We start from the raw sequence: 22801 nt of genomic DNA, 5'->3' as shown, positions 1-22801 counted from the left end.
TGCAGCAGTTATATTTTGACACCTCAGACGCCAGAATGGAACTGCTACACGATTTAAGGTGGAACAGGAAAATGTGAATAGGAAGCCAACCTCATCCTCGCACACTTCGATCTCTCCAGTATTGAAGTGCCTGATCTAAGAACTTATTTCTCCATCTTGGTTCTTCAGATCTTCTCCTCTTTGGCTGTTTTTCAGCTATCCTCCCTTCTTGACAATACATGGAGTCCGGCATGTAGCCCCTCCCCTTCCCCCTGTCTTGTGCAAAAGCATGGACTGTCACTGATTGGCTGGATTAGTGGTTTGTGGCTCTGTCCAAACACTTTATTTCCCATATATAGAGCCATGGCTGTGTATGAACACTGGTATTTTTTTCCGACGCGCACACAGAATGGAGAGCTAGCAGACCTTGAGAAGATTTACACTGTATTTCAAAAAAAGTGTATTGGATTGATTTCACATACTTTGCCTATAAGTGTTGTTAAAGTACCTTACATTAAAGTTAAGAATGTTTTTTCTTTCTCCTGTAAAGTCATCATTTCTGCAATGCAAGGTCTTCTTACAACAGCAACGATTGGCTAGTGACACAGGTGTAAAGGTCTATATGTGTTTTAGAGGTTTTTATATGTGGTAATTAGTTTCCAAATTGCTTTTCTTTCTCTTTGGAAGAGACAGGAAGAGACAGAAAGAGAGGCATTCAGTGCTGAATAGACTCTTGATATTGCTTTATTCAGCATCAAAGGAAGCACGTTTTTGACCTTCAGACCCAGAGTCCTCTGCATGTGTGTGTGTGCGTACGTGCGTGTCCACATGAATAAGACTTCATAGTAATTAATGTATTCCTCTGTAGTCATTGTGTTGCTTTTATAGGCGAGGTCTAATTAAAGCAGGATTATAGAAAGTGGGTGATGTTGTACTGGAGCAGGCCAGTCCAGAGATGTGGGGACACAACTATCTGCATACAGTTTATGTAAACTCTCTCTCTCTCTCTCTCTCTCACACACACACACACACACACACACATACACAAGTTTCTTGTATAAAGCATTGTGTGAAGTCATACAAATATATCATATGTATTACAGATACAGAAAGAAACAAGATAATAATGCTATAACAATGCTACTTTTAGTTAACCCATTTATGGGATTTCTAATAGCATGTTGGTGCTGAGCTAATGCTGGTGCAGATTAACATTTTTGGCTGTTCTAGATAAAAACACAGGCATTTGAGGCTTGTAAAAGACATTTCATTTTTATTTGAAGCATGTAACAGACATAATTTACCCTATATGGTTCAGTTTTACAGTGACAGTGAGTAAAGATTTGTTTTTCCTTTTCAGTAAACATTTTTCCTTTACTAACAACTGATTGAAATCTGGTTAGACTCTCACTCAGTCAGTCAGTGATGTATCTAGAACTTCCAAAAGGCATGCTGTCTGTTTTTCTCAATATTGGTCCCACCCATTGTAAATCTAAAAGTAATTGATTCCACTGTCTGTTCCTAATTATGTTGGCAGTTAATCTAAAATATAAGGCCTTCAGTCTGGCTTCTGAAGTACTAACCAATAGGAGAGCTGGTTTGGATGGGTCCACCATGGCTTGAATTAAAAAACCTGATTGGATAACTTTCTGTTGCACATTTTAAAATTGTAACCCTTTTGTTTCCAACCAAAACCTAACAATAAAATAAGAATGTTACTGCAAAACTTGCAGAGAATAATACAAGCATAATGATTTCATGAAAGAAAAATGAACAAAAAAATCAGACATTTGTTATTTCCCAGAAATCATTAAGAATTCTTTGTGACTGCCTATGTATAATAATGTAATAATAATATGGCCCATATATATTACATATATGTAGGCATCTATATGTAATGAGAATTTCTAACCCTAATCATAAACAAATTAATTATTAGTTATCAATTAACTTAAAAGAAAAAATTAAAGACAGGACCATGTTGTTGGTCTTGAAGGTTAGCCCTGTTTTTTTCTGGTTTTCCTACATAGTTGGCACATTTTGGTCTTGAAAATGTTCAAAAATCACACACACACACACACACACACACACACAGTCACTTCTCTATCTTTCTATTGGACAGCCAGGACAGGCGAGCTGATTGAAAGCAGACTGCATTATTCAAAGCTCCTTCAGCTCCATGCTGCGAGTGAACTGACTCTGAATCTCAATCCGCCTCCATAGTTTCCGCACTGTGGCGCTTCACTTTGTTCCGTCCCAGAACAGTTCAACTTCATGATCATGAATATGTATTAAGAAGTGAGATTAACATAAGCCACATTTTATGCTCCAGCTGACTGTGTTTTTGCTCTTAGGAATAATGCTGGATTGACTGCAAGCTTGCAAACAAACAGTGACTGTACCATAAGGGACTCAGGAAAAGCCTTTGTTTTTAAATCACTCGCCACAGCGGCCCCCACTTTTCTGCATACTTTATTGGTGCACTGCATACATTAGGTGTATTTATTCATTCATTTATTTATTTATGCTCACGAAGTATTATTATTGTTGAGTAATACACCTTATAATCCATGCTCCACCCACAAATCCGTTCCAGTGTAGCACCTGTTGTGAGGTTTGAGAAGCTTTATAGAACACAGGTTAAAATCCAGTTCTCTCTAAAGAGAAACTGTAATACATTTTGTTAAGAGTTGCTGCATAATGTGTTGTTACTGGTTTAAAATGGCACTCTACCGAACGGACTGTGCTGGACTAGCTATTCAATTTGCTACCATGCAAATTTTTTCATGATTACACAGCAAAACAAAATACATCTGGAGTGTACTAACATATATATATATATATATATATATATAGGCACCTCACAATTCGATTCGATTACGATTCAGAGGGCTGCAATGCGATTATAAAACGATTCTCGATGCATCACGATGCATCTTTTTTTTCGATACATGATTTCTATTTTCTTACTGTCTGAGGACTTGGTACTTTTAAAGCTAAGTATTTGTATTGATCCATAATGCATTTATGTCCAATATCTTTTATTAATAAAACAAATGGAAGTGATGTGCCACTTGAACTGGAAGGCTCTCATTCACTGCTCGTTTGGAGACGCTGCTGCCACTCATCTGCGATAAAATGCGCTGTTAGGGTGAAATAATGGATGACCACGCACTACGTAACAGCCGTCCTACCTGTTTTCTTCAGTGATTTTATAACTTCGGTTTTGGTCTCGTGGTAGAGACGGAGTTGGCGGGGGGGCGTGTGCAACATAGTGAGAAAGCCCTGATTTCGCAACGACTGAGATTGAAAAAGTAAAAGAGAAAGACAGACGAACATTTGGAGATGAATGGACTTCTTCGCATTTATAAGCAGCGCAGTTGGTTTCCTGATACGTTAAATCTGCAACGAGAGACTGTCAAACACTAAAAAGTTGCAAAGATGAGGTCGCTTCTCTTTCTAATTTTCCCGTTCCACCTTAAATGGTGCCGCATTTACCTTCGGCGCCTCAGTCAGAATTTAAGGTGGAACGGGAAAGTTCAGCAAGAAGCTGGAGAATGAGAAGCGACTTCAGCCTCGTAAAACAGCCGATAGCTGAAAGACATTTTACAAGAAACTATTCAACTTTTGAGGAAAAGTTTTCTGGCGGAGATGGAAGAAAAGCGGCTATAGCTAAAGCTTAAAGCAGAGCAGAGCAGGTCCGCGTTTTCGTTTATATTGTTTAGTCTATACTAGGACATTAACACATACTGAGACATACTGGACATTAAATGTTGTGGCTCCCAAGGTGGTTTGATTTTTGTTGAAAGGACAAAATGGCCCTTCTTATCATTTGTGTTGTGACTCCTGACCTGACCTGGCTTTTAATGCAGAGGGAGCCGGTCGGATTTCTCGCTCATCCCGTTGTGTTTTTGTTGTGTGCCGCCACAGACTGTCCGGGCGCTGCACTTCCGAACTTCCAAGTTCCGCCCTTTGCGTTCCGTCAACATTACGTTATAAATTAAATATTTAGAAAATCGATTTTTGAGGTTGAATGAATCGATTCAGAATCGTGCACGCCCGCATCGCGATGCATCTAAGAATCGATTTTTTCCCGCACCCCTAATATACATATATATATATATATATATATATATATATATATATATATATATATATATATACATGCACTGATCCGCATAACATTATGACCACCTCCTTGTTTCTACGCTCATTGTCCATTTTATCAGCTCCACTTACTATATAGGTGCACTTTGTAGCTCTACAATTACAGACTGTAGTCCATCTGTTTCTCTGCATAGTTTGTTAGCCCCCTTTTACCCTGTTCTTCAGTGGTCAAGATCCCCATGGACCCTCAAAGAGCAGGTACTCAGCACTGCAGTAACACTGATGTGGTGGTGGTGTGTTAGTGTGTGTTGTGCTGGTCGGAGTGGAACAGACACAGCAGTGCTGCTGGAGTTTTTAAACCCCTCAGTGTCACTGCTGGACTGAGAATAGCCCACCAACCAAAAATATCCAGCCAACAGCGTCCTGTGGGCAGCGTCCTGTGACCACTGATGAAGGACTAGAGGATGACCAACACAAACTGTGCAGCAGCAGATGAGCTATCATCTCTGACTTTACATCTACAGGGTGGTCTGACAAGGTAGGAGTGTCTAATAGAGTGGACAGTGAGTGGACACAGTGTTTAAAAACTCCAGCAGCACTGCTGTGTCTGATCCACTCGTACCAGCACAACACACACTAACACACGACAACCATGTCAGTGTTACTGCAGTGCTGAGAATGATCCACCACCCAAATAGTACCTGCTTTGTGAGGGTCCATGGGGGTCCTGACCACTGAAGAACAGGGTAAAAGGGGGCGGAGAAACAGATGAACTACAGTCTGTAACTGTAGAACTACAAAGTGCACCTATATAGTAAGTGGAGCTGATAAAATGGACAATGAGCGTTAAAACAAGGAGGTGGTCATAATGTTATGCCTGATTGGTGTATATATGCAGAGAAATATAACAATGCACTCTACATTTAGGAAATATTTTAAATATCAAACAAAATTCTCATTAGTTTGAAATAAATTTTTGCCTGTGTTCTGTAAAGCTTGTCCATCCTTAGCAGTTACCATGGAGGTAAAAATAATTTGTAATAGTATAATCAATAATTTAGAAGATAACAACAAAAGAGTGTGACATCCAGTGAGCCACATGCATCCTCTACAGTGCAATTCATACAGTTCCACCACGCTGTTTGTTGTCTACAGGCATCATTCCCTCACTGAAGGGACCCTTGGAGAGACAAGGGATCAAGTCAACAGAAGAACTTGCTCAGATTTCATTGCAACCTAATGCAATTTCCTTTTCAGACCTGGATAAAATGGTAGACAAAGCTGTTTATAAGCCAGAGCAATAAAATACTTTAAAAAAATTGTTTATTTCATAAAACACATTATGTGGCAAACTTCTCCATCTCTTAAACGTGCCTGCCTGCTGAGCTAACATATGTACTTCACTTTGCTAGCTTGCTAGTTGAGTAGCTATGGACTTCACAGCTAGCAACAATGCTTTTCAAGACATTCTGGTTTGTATTACAAAGATTGCTTAGCTAACAAATTAGCTTACTAATGCTCCTTTTTGAACCTCCCCACCCACTGAAATACTGCCAAACATCCTGTGGTAAGTATTAGTATACCTGAAAAGAACTTCGGCCCAGTTTCAATTCTTCGGCAGCTTAGCCTCAGTGAGCTCATCGGCTAGCCATGCAAACATTTTGTTTTTTTATTATTTTTGATAAGTTTGAATATAACATACATATGTGAGTCATTTCCTTTGTCTGTCTATAAATGTGGTGTAGAGCATTTCATTTTGTTGCTGTTAGCCAGGTAGACTTTAGCATTCTAACTAGCCAGCCTACTGAGTAAAGTGATGGAGTTGTATCAGCAGTCATGTATAACAGATGGAGTAGTTTGCAACCTAAAGCCCTCAAATCAAATCTTATGTTTTTGAAAAGTTGATCATTCTAAAAATAGTTACTGCTATGACACCATTATTTTCTTGTTTGACAAGGGAAAAGGTGTCAGGTTGCAATGATTTCTGGGCAAATTTAGCTGATGATATCGACACTTGTGTTCACTCGATCCCTCGGCCCTCCAAGGGCTCGTCTAACACCCTTCACTTGAGCTAATAAAGTAATGGAACAGCTCTTAAGATGGTGCCAGGGATTCCCCCAAGGGGGAATGACGAGGCCAAAAGGATGAGGGCTTGTTAAAACCAGTAGCAGGCGGTTCCTGTATGTCTCGGCACTGCTAGAAATCTGCTTTGTGTGGTGGACCAATCACAGTCAAAAAGAAGTCTCAGAACAAACGAGGCAGTGATTAGAAGTTCTGTTTAGCAGCCACTGCACACAACACCAAACACCACCATGTTGATTTGGCCAAAAAGATGTTGTTTTGCTTTGAAATGACATTTATTTCCCCTTTTGTTTCCTTTCCTCCCACTGTCCCTCTCCCACTTTCCCTCCCTCTTTCCCTCCCTCCTCTTCACTCTCAAATTAGAAATTAGACCCCATTACGGTCACTGGCAGCAGCCTGCATGTGTTTTTACATCCGTCTGCGCTCACCTCATCTTATTAACAAGCGGAGGACAGACTGTCATTAAACCGAATGCTCACCTCCAACATCTTTTGGCTAATGTAAACACAGTGGACGCATCCCGAAAGGAATTACCCCCTAATGGGATAAATTAGCGCTGATGCTAGCCTTAGCTGGGTGAAGAATCGCGCTGATGCAGGCAGACGAAGGAGAGGGCCCCACAGGACGAGACAGAGGGGAATTCACGGCCCTTCATAATGAGCTACCCGCTTTCAGATGAGTAGCTGACCCAAGGTCCTGACCCACTTCAGTCACCTCAGATTTCACAGCCACGTTTTAAAAACGGAGAGGGAGGGTAAAGGAGAGAGCACGAGGGAGTGAGAGAGAGAAGGATGAGATGAGGTAATCAGGGGTTTCAGGTTATCTATAGAATACTCGTATAGTAAAGGACATGCGCCATATGACTCATTCGTTTAGCTTCAGCCAATGAAACAAAGCTTAATCTGAGCTAACTGCACGTTATAAGCAGAAACTATAGGCTGCACTGGAAGCTGAGTGTATGAAAAAAATATAACATCATACTTTAATGCATTTCCCAGCAATATGTACCATGAAAAATCAGGTCAAAGTGACCTTATTATGCCAATACTATATATATTATATATATATATATATATATATATATATATATATATATATAGTTTGTAGTCTAAAAAGGTTACTTTTTTATTTTACATATTTTTTCATGGAAAATAACCTCTTACATGGCCAGGGCATTTTATTACTCACTTCTGTAACCTAAGAATAGCTCAACCAGTTTGCATTGAAGTGACTGTAGTTATTGATTAATAAGCCTTAGTATGTAATGAACATGAGATTTTAAGAGGTTAATGTTCTGTTCATCTGAATTTGATTATTTTTCCTGAAGTGATAAAATAGGCCAATATCTGAACAAATCACCACAGATAGTTAGGTGTACCTTCTGGTAATTCTGTATAAAATGTTTATAAATAATCAAAAGGCCTCATATGACACTAATTTATAGGGAGAAGGTATAGAAAAGATGGCATTAGTAGATTCCGAGCAAGTCAAATTACACTAATGAATGGGTAACTTGTGGATATATATGAGAAGTGGCACAAAGTGGCTTGGCACCAAGTTTGAACTACTTTTGTCAAACAGAAAAACATTCCGTGCCCAATTTCCATATTTTACTTTTTGAACTGTTTGAGCATAAATGGGTTTATGACATAACGGGGTGAAATACATTCAGCTGTTTGCTTCTATAGACATTTTGAACTCACTATAAGCTTGTTGTTTACAGGCTTTCTATAATTACTCTTAATCTGTTTTATTTGTCGACTCTTGCCATTTCCCTCTTCAGTGTTGGACTCGGTACTCAGAAAAAGAAAGCTATTACGAATTACAAATTACTTCTCATAAACTGTAATAGGATTATAGAGTGGTAGAGTAGCCTATATCAATACTCAAGTAAAGGTACTGCTATTTGGGTATAATAATGGCACAAGTGAAAGTACCTTCAAATAAAACAAGTTGAGCAAATGTACAAAAGCATCAGGTCAAAAACAACTGAAGTACTGAGTAACATTTACAACTGCAGTGGAACTTCTTAGTCCATCCAGCATCTGTCAGTGCAGGAAGTGAAGTTTGTATGGCTCTGTTTTTCTCTTTTTTGGATTATTATGGTCTAAAATAAAATGCTAAAGCATGGCCAGTCAAATAGCAGTACAGATGCTGTCAAAAACAAAACAGAATGAAATTAAATGCAAAAAAAATGATTTGGTAACTAAATACACTTAAAAAAGATGGTTCTGCAAGGGTTCTTTAGCAAAAAATGGTACTATACAGAACCATGAACACTCAAAGAACCATTTGCATGATTAAAGGGTTCTTCACATCATAAAAGAGTTCTTTAGATTGATGGAGAATGTGTTGTAGATCGTTCTATATTGAACCGGTCACACTTTATTTGGATGGTCCCTTATAGATGCTCTACAGATACCTTAATAACTAACAAACTTTCTGGTGATATTCAGCTGATTATCAACAACAGTATGGTTATGGTTAGGGTTAGGAGTAGGTGTAGTTTTTGCCTTGAGGTTAAGGTTAGGGTTAGGTTTAGGGTTAAGAATAGATTTAATAAAATCTTTCATACTGAACTTGAAGTTTAGTTTCATTTAACAGATATTTAGTTGAATGTTACTTAATGACAGACTAAGCATTTATAAAGCATCTACAGTGGACCCTCCAAATAAAAGTGTTACCATTGAACCTTTTTGAAAAGGCTTCTATATAGCACCAAAAAGGGTTCCACTGTTGTTACAAGCCAAAGAGCCCTTTTTGCTAAGAGTGTATGAATAGCTAAAATGTACCTGAATACAAATCAGATTCCTTTACTGACTGATATATTTGAATAGAAGAAAAAGTATTACAATTAGAAAATACTCCGAAGAATACAAATCCATCAATATTTCACTATTTCACAAGTACATGTAATTGAGTAAATGTAACTAGTTACTACCCACTCCTGAGTAGGATTACTTTACTTAAAAAAAAACAAGTGGCTGATGCTATTCGAAAACCTAAAAACTACAAAAACATACAGTCCAAAATCAGCTGCCTCTGACTGAAACCTTTATGAATAAAATAATGTAAAGTGTACCACACTGTTTAAGTAATTCAACACGAGGCTTTCATATTATACTCACATTACCCCTTTAGCATTTGAAACATGAAAGAAGATCAAGGATTGCATATTTAGGTGAGATTGGTGCACTCTTCTTCAGCACGGGGATCTTTAGCCGTTTCAGATTAGCATGCAGTCTCTGATTAGATGCTTCGACAGACAGATTACTCATTGGGTTTACAGCAGTAGAAAGTTGTTTGAAGCTCAGGCCTAACTTGCACTTTAGAGACTTTTTATCTTTATGTGCAATGAATCCTAAATAACAAAAATTTTGCAAACATCCACTCTCATCCTCCTTGATCACTGTAGAACTTGCACACTCTTAGTCTACACTGGTTGCATCCACAATCCAAGTTGCAGGGTCACATGAGGGTGTTTTAAGTTGTGGGTACTGAAAATTTAAGCAGCATAAACTTGGCAAGATTGAAGAGAAGATGCTAAATGACTTGCCTTTTCTTTTAAGAATTTACATCAAACAGAATGTGTCATAATGTTCTACAATTAGATAACAGACAAGAATATATACATGTAACTGACTTATCAGACCGCTAAAGCACATCCACGCTCTGAGTGGCGACCAACTAGATTGTTCATATGTGGCGCACACAGTCAAATGGTGAACACTAGAAGGCACAAGTGGAAGATATAACAGTTGATAAAACGTCATTATGTTTGATTACTTTTTAAATTTGAAAACAGTATAGTCAAAATAATAATGGTTTGTTTTGGGGCTCAGACATGGCCTCTTACTTTACATAGACTTTCTCTTTTTTGCACCTCAACCTGCTTGTGCCTTAGTGACCCACCCCTAAAGCATCCAGCAGTTGTTAGAGGAAGTGCTGTAATGGAAACACACTGTTAAACAGTGCACAGCTACTGCAGGGTTTTAAAATATGTAAACAAAATACAAACATACAGACTTCACTTTAAAGCAGGCACACATTGTTCTTTACTATGTTCAGCTTATTATAAAGTTTAGAACCTTGTAGTTCAGTCTGTGCCGAGTTGGGCAGCCACCTGGCACAGGTAGTGCACGCACACACAAAATACGTAAGTGCAGGCGCAGCATTTCATTACATGAAGAAGTAATAACATTAGATAAATGTGTTTCTTTGTGCTACATTAACCTCAACACTACCACTTTGGCGAATCCCAGATGCCATCTTAAGTGTCATTCCATTATTGTAGTAGCTCAAGTGAAGTAACAGGGACAAAAGATAAAATCAACATAAGTTTAGACTTCAGCAGCAGAACTTTCTCAGAATTTATTCAATCTAGACCCTCCAACAAGGGAAGATACACTTCATATTTCATATTCAAAAACTGTCTTTTGTAGGGCTTTCCATCTGTTATACATGCCTGCTGAAGGAACTTTGCTAGCTTGCTAGTTAGCAACTCTTGGCTACACAGCTAGCAATGTTTTGCATTACAAGAGTGGCTAATTAATGAATAATTAACTAATTAGATCACTGAGGCTAGCTTAGCCAAGCAAAAATTAATTCCTATTTAATCTGCTCCTCGTTGTCCCTCCTTCCCCTGTCCTGTGAGTGGCCATCAGGCCCAGTGCCAGAACAAAGAAGTGGGGCAACCAAAAGTCACAGAGGGGCAAATCCCAAAACAACAGGGCAAGAAATGTACAGTAAATCTGTCCGAAGAAACCACACATTCAGGACAGAATCAGCAGGAGAACCACATTTATAGCAAATCTGCAAAGGTCTACCCATTTAGGAAATCTGCTAATTCCCACAACGTACAGCACTGCTATCTTCCCACAACATACAGCACATCCTTAAAATGCAGCCCACATAAAGGGATGCATTCAAACTCTCCAAAGATAAGTAGTGTAGCCTTTTATATGTGTGCGGCAAGCAGTAGCTACATGCTGAGTGTAGTTTTACTACAGTGTAGTTTTACTACAGTGAGTTTAGTGGGGCATGATGTTTGGTTGGTTGGGCATTGCCCTATTAAATGACCCTCTGATGCCAGGATTGGTGGCCACTTTGTAACGTAGGTGCCATGCTCTTCTAGGATATGAGGCTAAACTGGTGAGGGCATGTTAGAATTGAGAGTTAGCAGTTGGTTTGTGTTCTGGAAGCACTGACAATAAACATGTTATAGTTAGAAAAGTGTACTGTGTATTGTGTACATTATCACATATACAATAATATGTCATCACATTGCCCACCCCTAGTCCTCACCTCTTTGTATCAGTGAGCGTGTGCTGAGTGAATGTGGGTGCAAGCTTGCTAATCCCTCTACATTAGCCTTTGACCGTTGCTGGGCTCGCTGAAGGACAGTACAGATTACAGATATACCTTGATGAAGTAGCTGTGGCTCTGAATCAATAGAACTCCTCTACATTCAGAGTCAAAGACACTGTGCTCATACACAGCAGCCCTGAAGGAAAGCTTTAGTGCTTTATTTAAACAAATTACTTTTTTTATGCAAGTGGTACCAAGACTTGAACATGAAAATTAGCTAGATAACTGATGCTATACTAATGCTATAATGCTTTATATAGCAATATACACCGATCAGGCATAACATTACGACCACCTCCTTGTTTCTACGCTCATTGTCCATTTGATCAGCTCCACTTACTATATAGGTGCACTTTGTAGTTCTACAATTACAGACTGTAGTCCATCTGTTTCTCTGCATACTTTGTTAGCCCCCTTTTATCCTGTTCTTCAGTGGTCAGGACCCCCATGGACCCTCACAGAGCAGGTACTATTTGGGTGGTGGATCATTCTCAGCATTGCAGTAACACTGATGTGGTGGTGGTGTGTTAGTGTGTGTTGTGCTAGTCTGAGTGGATCAAACACAGCAGTGCTGCTGGAGTTTTTAAACACCTCAGTGTCACTGATAGACTGAGAATAGTCCACCAACCAAGAATATCCAGCCAACAGTGTCCTGTAGGCAGTGTCCTGTGACCACTGATGAAGGACTAGAGGATGACCAACACAAACTGTGCAGCAGCAGATGAGCATATCATCTTTACATCAACAAAGTGGACTGACAAGGTAGGAGTGTCTAATAGAGTGGACAGTGAGTGGACACAGTGTTTAAAAACTCCAGCAGCACTGCTGTGTCTGATCCACTCGTATCAGCACAACACACACTAACACACCACAACCATGTCAGTGTTACTGCAGTGCTGAGAATGATCCACCACCCAAATAGTACCTGCTTTGTGAGGGTCCATGGGGGTCTGAAGAACAGGGTAAAAGTATGCAGAGAAACAGATGGACTACAGTCTGTAATTGTAGAACTACAAAGTGCACCTATATAGTAAGTGGAGCTGATCAAATGGACAGTAAGTGTAGACACAAGGAGGTGGTCATAATGTTATGCCTGATCGATGTATATAATATTATTGATTTAGGTAACCCGTCTTTTAAGTTCAGTAGACAAAGTTTGAGGCAAAGTAATGAACGGAGAACACGAACATCATATCAAAACTCGCCTGAATAACTCATAAAACTAGAACAGAAAAAGTTGAAGAAAGGCTGAGATGCTGTAGGATTAGTCTAGTGTAAAAGTGACTCCTTTATACAATGCCACAGAGCCTTGTACTGTGATTGCAGCTACCGAATCCTTCAGCGGGTCAGCGCACAAAGAGTACATCAGAGAAGGCAGCGGAGATTGGACTGGTTATCAGAGTCTTACAAAAAGCAGTTCGAGACGCGTTTAGTGTCTGACCTTTATGATGTGAAGGGGAAATGCAAAATTAATTATTATTAGAGCTCCATTTGCAAGAGTTTAGTGAGTCACGAAGCAGAACGAAGCCTGAGGAGAAAGCCAGCGGAGTGTGAAACCACATTCGGAATAAAGGACACGATGATTGCAGAGATGTTTTCTGTTCTGGTTAGGAGTGTAACAATATTTTCAGGTTTAATCTGATTATCGATTCTGAGGACAACATTAGCATTGGAATTTATAAGTGATTTCATGAAAAATGCACAGTCATTTGAGTGTGGGTGAATGCAGAGCGTAACGTTGGCAGGATACTTCAATTAAAATGCTGTTTGGCCATGATGACAGGGTGGTCTAGTGTAGTGTAGTGGAGGCTGCTTGCTGACCAGAACTCCAAACCACCATGTAATTAGTTCTGAGACTTCCCTTTGAAAGTGATTGGTCTACATGGTGTAACATATATTTACAACAGCATGTTTGGTGGTAGTTTGATTTTGTTTAGTACTTTTATTATTTGAAGCATACTATTGTTTTATTCCCCTCACCCTCTTTGCTCACTCGTCAGTGCTAGGATGCAACCAGATGTCAGGTTTTGATCAATGATCGGTGGTTTCCAGGGATGGTACTGACTGGGGCATTGAGGCCAGTGCCCAGGGGCTTCGGACCACAAGCCCTAAGCCAGGGCAAATACTAGGGACAGTCCTCTGAAGGCCATGAACATGTGAAGACCAAGTATATTAAATAAAGTCTCCTTATATCTCACTCTACAACTGTATTTAAAATTATTTGAATGTGCAGAAATGTATCTGTGCAGAAAACAATAGGCCATTGCACATATTAATTGAAAATGAATCATTTTGTTTACATTACGTTTTTCACCTGTTCCCAGCACACATAAACAAACATGAGCTGTTTATTAAATAATCATTTCTCAGGTCTATTTTTGTCCATTATTTTTATGTTATTGTCAGAGTGTAGGGGTGGGGGGCCTCCAAAGGTGCTTGTGCCAAGGGGCTTCATGAGACCATAACCTAGTCTCTAGTGGTTTCCCACAAACAACTTCACATGAGAGACCCTCTGAAGAGACTGTGGGTGGCATTAGTGAAAGTTTTAAGTTTTGATTCTCTGTTTTGTTCATTTTTCATCGTTCGAGTGAAGCGATGAAGTAACACAGAGTGGCTTCAATTCTCCTTTCTTCAAGGTGATGCTGGAGGGTATGAAATAAGTGTTGGTCAAGGTGGCCCAATTAGACTCAAGTCTCATCTCTCTTTCTCTCTCTCTCCAGTTCCATGGCTGCTTTAAAGCCTTCAGGCCTGCTGGGATGCAGAATGTGGATCCTCTTCGCCCTCGTCCACCTCACTATGGATCTGTCCCTGTGTGCTCCAGTGGGACAGGGCCTGCCGCTCAAGTTGCTGCCTCGATCAGCGCCCCGCATGCGGCCCCGCCCCCCACCTACCCGGGACGCACCCAGCGCCCAGCACTGGAGGACTCTGGGCTCTTGGCAACGGAGTGTCCCGCCTCCTCCTGTCCCATCACCTGGGTACAGAGGAGGAGCAGGATTATGGGGGTTGGGGTCCAAATCGCGGTCGCAGAGGCAAAGACGTCAGCTTTGCGAAGGGTGCAGTTCTAAATCACGCCCCTCAGAGGGTGGGGAGTCTCTGGAGTTCTTGGAGGGGAGTAAAGCCGATATCTTGCGGCATTTGTTGCGCTCACGGAGGCAGCTGAAATGGGATAGCTATGACAATTCACAGGAAGGGAGGACCACCACGGTGGCCGGATTTATCGACTGGGGTCCAACAGGGACGGACGAGGGTGTGGATGATGAGGTTAAAGTGATCCCCAACACCACAGCCACCACAAAAGCCTCCACCACCACCACAACAACTACCATCACCACCACCACCACACGCAGCCCCCAAAGGACTTACGCGGTGGTCACTACCCCCCATCCCCGGAGGCTGAGCACCACACAGCCTACGATTAACCTCGGGGTGACCGTCAAACCACAGAAGCCATTTGGGGACACACCAGGTAGGCGAGAGTACACAATCACTAGTGCACTGAATCTTACTGTGTTAAAGGTGGTTGTTCATTTATCAAATATTAAACAGAGATTAAGAATAATGAAGCTTAAAAATAAAGGTTACTAAATGGTTCTTGGCTTGGATGTACAGTTCTAGGAGAAGTCTTTAATGAGTATTGATTTAAATTTCATTATGTTAAGGTTCTTTAAAACTAAAAAAAATTCTTCACACTTGTAGTATCTTTATACAATGTGGTTATTAAGAAAAACTTGAAGGTTCTAAAAGTGGTTGTTCTTTTTTGTCCAAAAAAGTCTTGGTTTCCTGAAGCATTAAAAGTTCCCTTCACTGGAACTAAGGGGTCTAGGCCACAAAAACTTTCAACATAATTAGTAATCGCTGTCAACTACCTGCTCCACATAAAAAAAGGCACTGCTACAAGATCTTCACACCTTCACTCTGTGATCTCCTCAGCTACATGCAGTATATGTGAGTTCTTGGGATAGACTCCTAATGCTACGTTCGCCTACCTCTGTAATATGATTCAGTTGTAAGTTGCTCTGGATAATTTGGCAATTGTGGCCAAATGCATAATATGATACTATTTAACATTATGCCCGTAATTATGTTTTAATTAGTGATGCCAAAAAAGTGCTGATTAAGAAAAATAAAATAATGTGCAATCCTAAAAATCAAGGTTCCTGAATGGTTCTTAGCTCCGCTGTACTGTTTCTTGGAAAGACGTTAAACTGATGTAAAAGTTTTTTTTTAAACATTTAAAGGATCTTCATACTTGCAAGCTTATGAAACTGGCTCTCTAAAGAACCATTCATTGAAACGTTCTTTAAGGGGACAAAAGTGATTCCTCATAGGCATTGCTCCATAGGCACCTTATTTTTAAGAGCATACACTTAATGCTTAATTGTCTTTGTTAATTCACCTCATTTTGTCTATTTGTTTTGATTACACAAATAATTGCTTCAGTTTTTTTACTGACTAGCTAATGCGAATGTGAAATTATGAAGACTACTGAGTTAAGATGGGATTGCATGAGCTGTGAGCAAAAGGCTTCTTATTTCAGTATGTCTGCAAAGTGAGATATAAAAACAGTTCTATGTAGAACTGTGTTTTTTCTTTACCCTTTTTTTTTCCTGGAGAAGCACAGTTCTGTGAAAACACTAATACATTCAGTGTGCTTTGTGCTTTCCGTGGGAAGATGATCTGAGTTTTTGGAACTGCGTAGGAAAGATGATGATCACCCTCTCAACTGCTGGAAGGGCTGGAATCTGTTGCACTTTTATGTCAGTTGTTAAGCAGTTGCTGGGTTTGAGTCAGCCATATCCATGTGTAGTGGTGTTCAACCCTTTGGCTGGAGTTATATGATAGCCTGTTGAGCTGCAGATTCAGTGATGCCTCAGGAGATCTGTTATCATTGTCAACGAACCTACTGAAAAGGACGTAGTGTCATGTGAACTCAAATGCAAGAACTTGCCATTATATTTGAAAGGTAGGAGCAGTTCTCTATGTGTCATGTATTTGTATGCATCAAAAATAGATTTAACCTTTTTCGAATGAATCATTATTATAGACTAATTAATCTGAACTGCTTGCAGACAAAGCAAGTTTACCATTGCTGGTCTCTGCCCTCTATTTTACACTGAAAATTCATTGAGTTGTTATCGGTTTGACCAGATCTGCACATTAGGGCAGCATTGATTACATCGACCTAGAAGCAAATTAATATAAAGGTCCCTATAAAAATAGATTCACGGTTAATAACTGAACCAGTGCAGCTTTAATTGGCTTCTTCAAGTGCACAAATTTCCATACAGGGCATTCATAATTTTAGAAGTTTGCTTCCATGTAGAGGTCAATATATACCCTGGCAATATACTATACTGTTTACTGGATACTACATTATAAGATAAATGCTCACTGTCTTCATCTTATGTAACACTTGTACTTGGAGATTTAAGGTGTTTTGGTTGTGGCGATGAACATAATTAATAAACATTGCATACAGATTCAGATAATAAGGCAGAGACCAGGACTATCTTGTCCAGCATCTATCTTACAATTAAGAAGTAACAAGTACACATTAATGTTGTATAACAAGTAGGCCTATATATCATATGTGGTTGACCTTTATGCTGAAGCATACCAAAGTATGAATATATAGTATATAAATTTGCATTTGGAGAAGAAAATTAAAATTACATTGCTGCCCCATTTATTCTTATTATTAATTGTCAATCTACTTTTATGGGGACCTTTACATGTAATTTGCCTCTAGGATGATGTAAGCGATGGTGTGCTAACATGCAAACCAGACTGATGAAGCCACATTTCATGCCTATATAATGCTTTATTCAAACACGAGGAGAAAAAGGGTAGGTCTAGGTTAGTCGCCGTCAGAACAAAATTCTATAGGTCCATTTTTGTCATTTATCCCTAAGAAATAGACTGTTACTGTGCCTGATATTTGTAAATGACCTCTGTTCTCTCTGTTTTGATTGGCTATCCTCTATTGGGCACTATTCAAAAAGCAGTGCAGACAGAAACATTCTTTATAACTTTAACGTAAATGGGCAAGGCTAAACTGCTATAGTCTGGTTATGTAAATGCATTTTTTTATGACATTACAAAAACTGTGCATTCAAAACAGGCAAATCAGGTTTTTGCAGCCTAGTTTTCATATATGGACTGTTTTGCCTGGAGAGTGAATGAGGAGTATGTTTTAAAACTACACACTACATCTCTTATTTTAAGGTTGGATGGAATGAAAAATAGGTTTCATGATATAGGCACTTTAAATCTGAATGAGTGCATGAATAAATCAATGATTAATGAATACAAGGTGGCACAGAAAATTGAACAGAAAATATTATGCACAACAATAATGCCCAGTATGTGAAACACATATTTTCTATATAGGTCTCACCAATAGGTCCAGTATTCACACCATATCTGACAATGTTTTCCTAATTATGGACTCATGTATTATTGAGCTGGGTTCTCCAGGCCAGAGTTCTGTATCCAGTGCTTCTTTCACATGTGCAGCAAGCAGCATAATCCAATATTTACAGCTAAATTAGTTTGACAGCTCTGTCCTTTTCACTCCTGAATGGAAAACAGGTGTAATTAGTTCATGAAAAAAGTGCTTTCATATTTTTAAAATATGTAATAATGCCATATATTGTATAAACACTAAAAAAGGACAATGTTAATTTTGTTTAAAAGTAGTCAAAGCATGATGATGTAATAATTTGGAATGAGTACTCTTCGAAAGACTACACTACATGGAAAAAAGTATTGGGACATCTACACATTACACCTGCTTTTATGACATCCCTTTCTAAATCCATAGGCATTAATATGGATTTGATTCCCCCTTTGCAGCTATAACAGCTTCCACATTTCTGGGAAGCTTTTAACAAGATTTTGGAGTGTCTGTGGGAATTTTTGCCCATTCATCCAGAAGAGCATTTGTGAGGTCAAACACTGATGTTGGATAAGAGGGCCTGAAAAACAACCCCAAAACTGAAAAACAACCCCATAGCATCATCCCTCCTCCACCAAACTTTACAGTTGGCACAATGCAGTCAGGCAGGTAACGTTCTTCTGGCATTCACCAAAACCAGACTTGTCCATCAGACTGTCAGATAGAGAAACATGATTCGTCACTCCACAGAATAAGTTAGGCTTGCGTGTAGCTACTCAGCTACATTTCATGGAGCTCCTGATTCACAGTTCTTTTTCTAATGTTGCTTCCAGAGGTAATTTGCAACTCATTAGTGAGTGATTCAACAGAGGATAGGCACATGTGCTTTAGCACTTGATGGCTCCACTCTGTGAGTTTGCTTGGTCAACCGCTTCATGGCTAAGCTGTTGTTGCTCCTAGACGCTTCCATTTCACAGTAATAACACTTACAGTTGACAGGAGCAGATATAGCAGGACAGAAATCTCACAAACTGACTAGTGGCAGAGGTGACATCCTATGACAGTGCCATGTTTAAAGTCACTGAGGTCATTAGTATGACTGATTCTACTGCCAGTGCTTGTCCATCAAGACTGCAAAGCTATGTGCTTAATTTGATCCATCTCTTAGCAATGGCTGTAGCTGAAACATCTAAACTCAATAATCAGGAGGGGTGTCCCAATACTTTTGTCCATATAGTGTGTTTTAAATATTATTTTCGACCATATGAATATGTAAGTGACAATAAGCCAAGAAGAGCTGATGTCATCTGAACTTTAAACACTTCAGGATAATGAGCACCCTTTGTTCTGTAAATGTAATTATAGTGCGTTCAAAAAGTCCCTGAATCAGGAAAGCTAAGCACGCGCAGTTAGCTCAGATCAATTGTGCCTCATGTTACATTAATGCCGAGAAAGCAGGTATAATCTCCTATCCGTGATTAAATGTTGTCTTGTATGTCTTGGCAGGTTCTGGATTTGTCTCTGATTCGATGTATTAGCCCACTGCATTTGTATGACTTATTCATATAGGGAAAGAAAGCACGTCCTGCCTGGAGGCGTACTATAATTATCCTCTTCTGAACAGAAGCTGAGTTTTCCTGATGGAACAAAATCCCCGTCAAGGTGATATCCGCCCGCTTCCTCGTTCAGGGGTCATTTCAGGCTAATCTAGCTTCTCACAAATGGTTGTGCCAATATCAAACCACTTTTGACACCGAACTGTAAGAAACTAAGCAACGTTCACCCTGAATTCTAAATAAGTGTTAGCACTGTAGTCAGGCTAGGATGTATCGCGCTATGTATCATATCAGATCGTTCACCTAATGGAGCTATGAAGTGCAGCACGCTAACAGCGTCCAGTGATTTACTGATTTTTTTTGCCCACTAATGGAAATAATGGTCTTTTTTAGTATATGTGCTAAATGTATCAGCTCTGTACTGCAGGCTTATCTGATACATTATGAGATGGAGATAACCTCTTAACACAATGGAGCTAATGGAGGACTATCACATAACAGCTAATGCAATTAAGCTGAGATAGAACTTTACATGGACTTATCTAAGTGAATACATACTAATTAACAAGACTTGTAGCTTAAGGAAATTGCTTCAATAGCATAAAAAGCTTTTTGAATTTGTCCTGTACTCTGCTTATGCTCAGAAGTCTATATGTATCTGTGACCTAACATCCCATTTAAGGGAGTAACCCCTTAAATTCCCAGGCTTATTACATTCTATTCTTCTTATTCTTAAGTAACTACATGGATTATAGTGCAAACTGATTGGGTTATTCTTATGTTATATTAATGTACAATGGAAACCAAGGGGTCCTGGCCATTTAAGGATTTAAACTAGGGGTCTCAAACTCAAACTACTGGGAGCCTCTAACCAGCTGTTTTTCTTTAGTGAGCTAGATTAAAAAGTCCTATACTTTAGTTTCAAATTATTATTGTTATTAGGAGTAGTAGTAGTATAAGTAGTATACAAATACATAGACTGTTTTAAAAAATATTTGTTTTCAATTAAATCAAGTAAATTTACATTCAGTAGGAGAATAGGGGACTCTTATTTTGATATCAATGCTATTCCTTCTGAACACAAGTGGACTTTTGCAAGTAAAGTGTTGGCAAAACAAGTTAAATCTGCATTCAGAGTGGAATTGTTTGATAATTCCATTTATTCTCAATTCTGACATGCTGTCTCTACTGCTATGTCATGAATGAATCCACAAAGCAGATTTAAGTAACTGTCAGTCTAAATGAGAGTAATAGTTAATTATAGCTAAGTTATAACTATGCTGTGTCAGGTTTTAGTTTGAATGGTTCCTCTTGCATACAGCAGTCCAACTTTGATTTTAACAATATTGACATCACCATTAGCTAATTTTATACAGCTTGTGCATAAACGTACCAAGCAGGGTGCAACAAATATTGCAGTTGTAGCATTACATACGCTTAATTTCGTACATTCTGTAAGGAACTGCATACACTCTGTGGACTGTTTTACAGTGGATAAGCTGATGAGCCAAATTTCTAGAGGTTTAGACCAAACTGCATCCCAATCTAAAGTACAGCCAACAGAGTAAAGCTCTCTCTCCTATAGTTGTTCGACTGTTATATATGTGAGCGGTACCCTGCCCTGTAGATTATTCTAGGGTCTTATCCAGTCTACCATTGGAAGAGCCATTGCAACTCTGTCCCAAGACTGTCTATATGCCTGAAGTGCTGATTGAAATTGTAGATAAACAAAGTATGAGGATGCCGGGAGATTAAAAGCTGTTTCAAGATTCTGAAATGTACGCAGACCATTATTACTGCAGAAGTCCCTCATTGTACTGATACTCTAAGGAGACCAAAAAGAATTACTGAATGATTTGCCCCCAACAACAGTAACCTCCAAGGGTTAAACTGCACTCGAGGACAGAATTATGTATGTAATGCTCTCATTCAGGGACTTATTGAATCAACACACACTAAACATTTACATTTTTTTCTACATAAATAACATTTAAATGCTGCACTATAGTGACATCACAAGTTATTGTGCTGATTCTAGCAGTTTTAACAGAAAAAAGCCCAAAAGAAGGTTGCTGACATTGTCACTTAATCAACAGTCAAGGCCACTTGTAAATTGCATACATTCTTTTCCTGCTGAACTATGCCTGTTCTTTGTCTCCAAGGCCTCGGTGGCATTGCGACTGTGTGCAGTTTTATTGCATTCAAGCCTGTTCCCCCAAAGACGTCATCTGCCAAATCACAGCATAGGAATATTTCATGTTTGATCCAAGCGTTTGATTCTGAGACGTGACAACCTTGACTTGGTGACTTTCTTGTCACAGCATGAGTTACGCTGTACAGTGATCTGGCATGACTCAGCTATTTCCTGTGTGCGTGCGTGGGCAAGTGTGGGAAGAGCAGTATAGCCACGGCTATGAGGGTGTATGTGTGCAAGTGTGTGAGTTATTGCACAGGAATGTCCGGATTCTGCTGTCTGTAATGGTGGAGCTAGTGTTGTGGATCCTCCCAGATGGAGGTGTCAGGCTGTGATGATTTAAAGCTCACACATCCCTGCTGTTCTTCACCACAAGCTTGTTAACACACCTCTGGGTATATAGGCTAATCTCTAACGCTTTATTTACAGGCTGTCTACATAGGAACTCGGTGACACATTCAGAAGGATGAATAATGTATTTGAAAAGCGTTGTGGATGTATGCCCAAGGATGTTGTCTGAAGTAAATGACATAGCATTGACAAAAGGGCACTCATATTAAAGTGACAGGCATTTGTTCCATTAATAACACTGTTATGAACTAAATGACACAGCATTGACATACAAGCACTTATACTAAAGTGACAGACACTTGTTTCATTTATAACACTGTTGTAAGATATGTTATAAAGAAAATGACAATCGCATTGATATAAGTGTGTCAGATGTTTTGTATGAAGTAAATGACATAGCATGGACATAGCATCACTTATACTAAAGTGTCAGACATTAGTTCCATTTATAACACTGTATAAGATGTTTTATGACGTAAATGACATAGCGTTGACATAGGGTCACTTACACCAAAGTGTCAGACATTAGTTCCATTTATAACACTGTTGTAAGATGTTTTATGATGTAAGTGACATAGCATTGATATAAGGGCTCATACTAATGTGATGGTCATTTGTTGCATTAATGACACTGTTATAAGATATTTTATGAACTAAATGACATAGCATTGACATAGGGCCGCATACTAAAGTGATGGTCATTTGTTGCATTTATAACCCTGTTATGAGATCTTTTATGAGCTAAATGACATAGCATTGACATAGGGC

General features: G+C 39.2%; 1 protein-coding gene across 1 annotated transcript in view; it reads left to right on the top strand.

The window, feature by feature from the left end:
* The window catches only part of ajap1 (adherens junctions associated protein 1), an 87938-nt gene that overhangs the window by 35331 nt on the left and 29806 nt on the right, over nt 1–22801 (top strand). The window contains exon 2 of the mRNA XM_036579091.1: nt 14256–15001. Coding sequence (XP_036434984.1) covers nt 14256–15001 — 746 coding nt within the window. The remainder of the gene's footprint in view (nt 1–14255; nt 15002–22801) is intronic.

This window comes from Colossoma macropomum, unplaced genomic scaffold (genome assembly GCF_904425465.1).
Source record: "Colossoma macropomum unplaced genomic scaffold, Colossoma_macropomum, whole genome shotgun sequence".
Classification (NCBI taxonomy): domain Eukaryota; kingdom Metazoa; phylum Chordata; class Actinopteri; order Characiformes; family Serrasalmidae; genus Colossoma; species Colossoma macropomum.
Note: the sequence above shows the minus strand (reverse complement) of the source record. Positions and strands in the feature narration are given on the sequence as shown.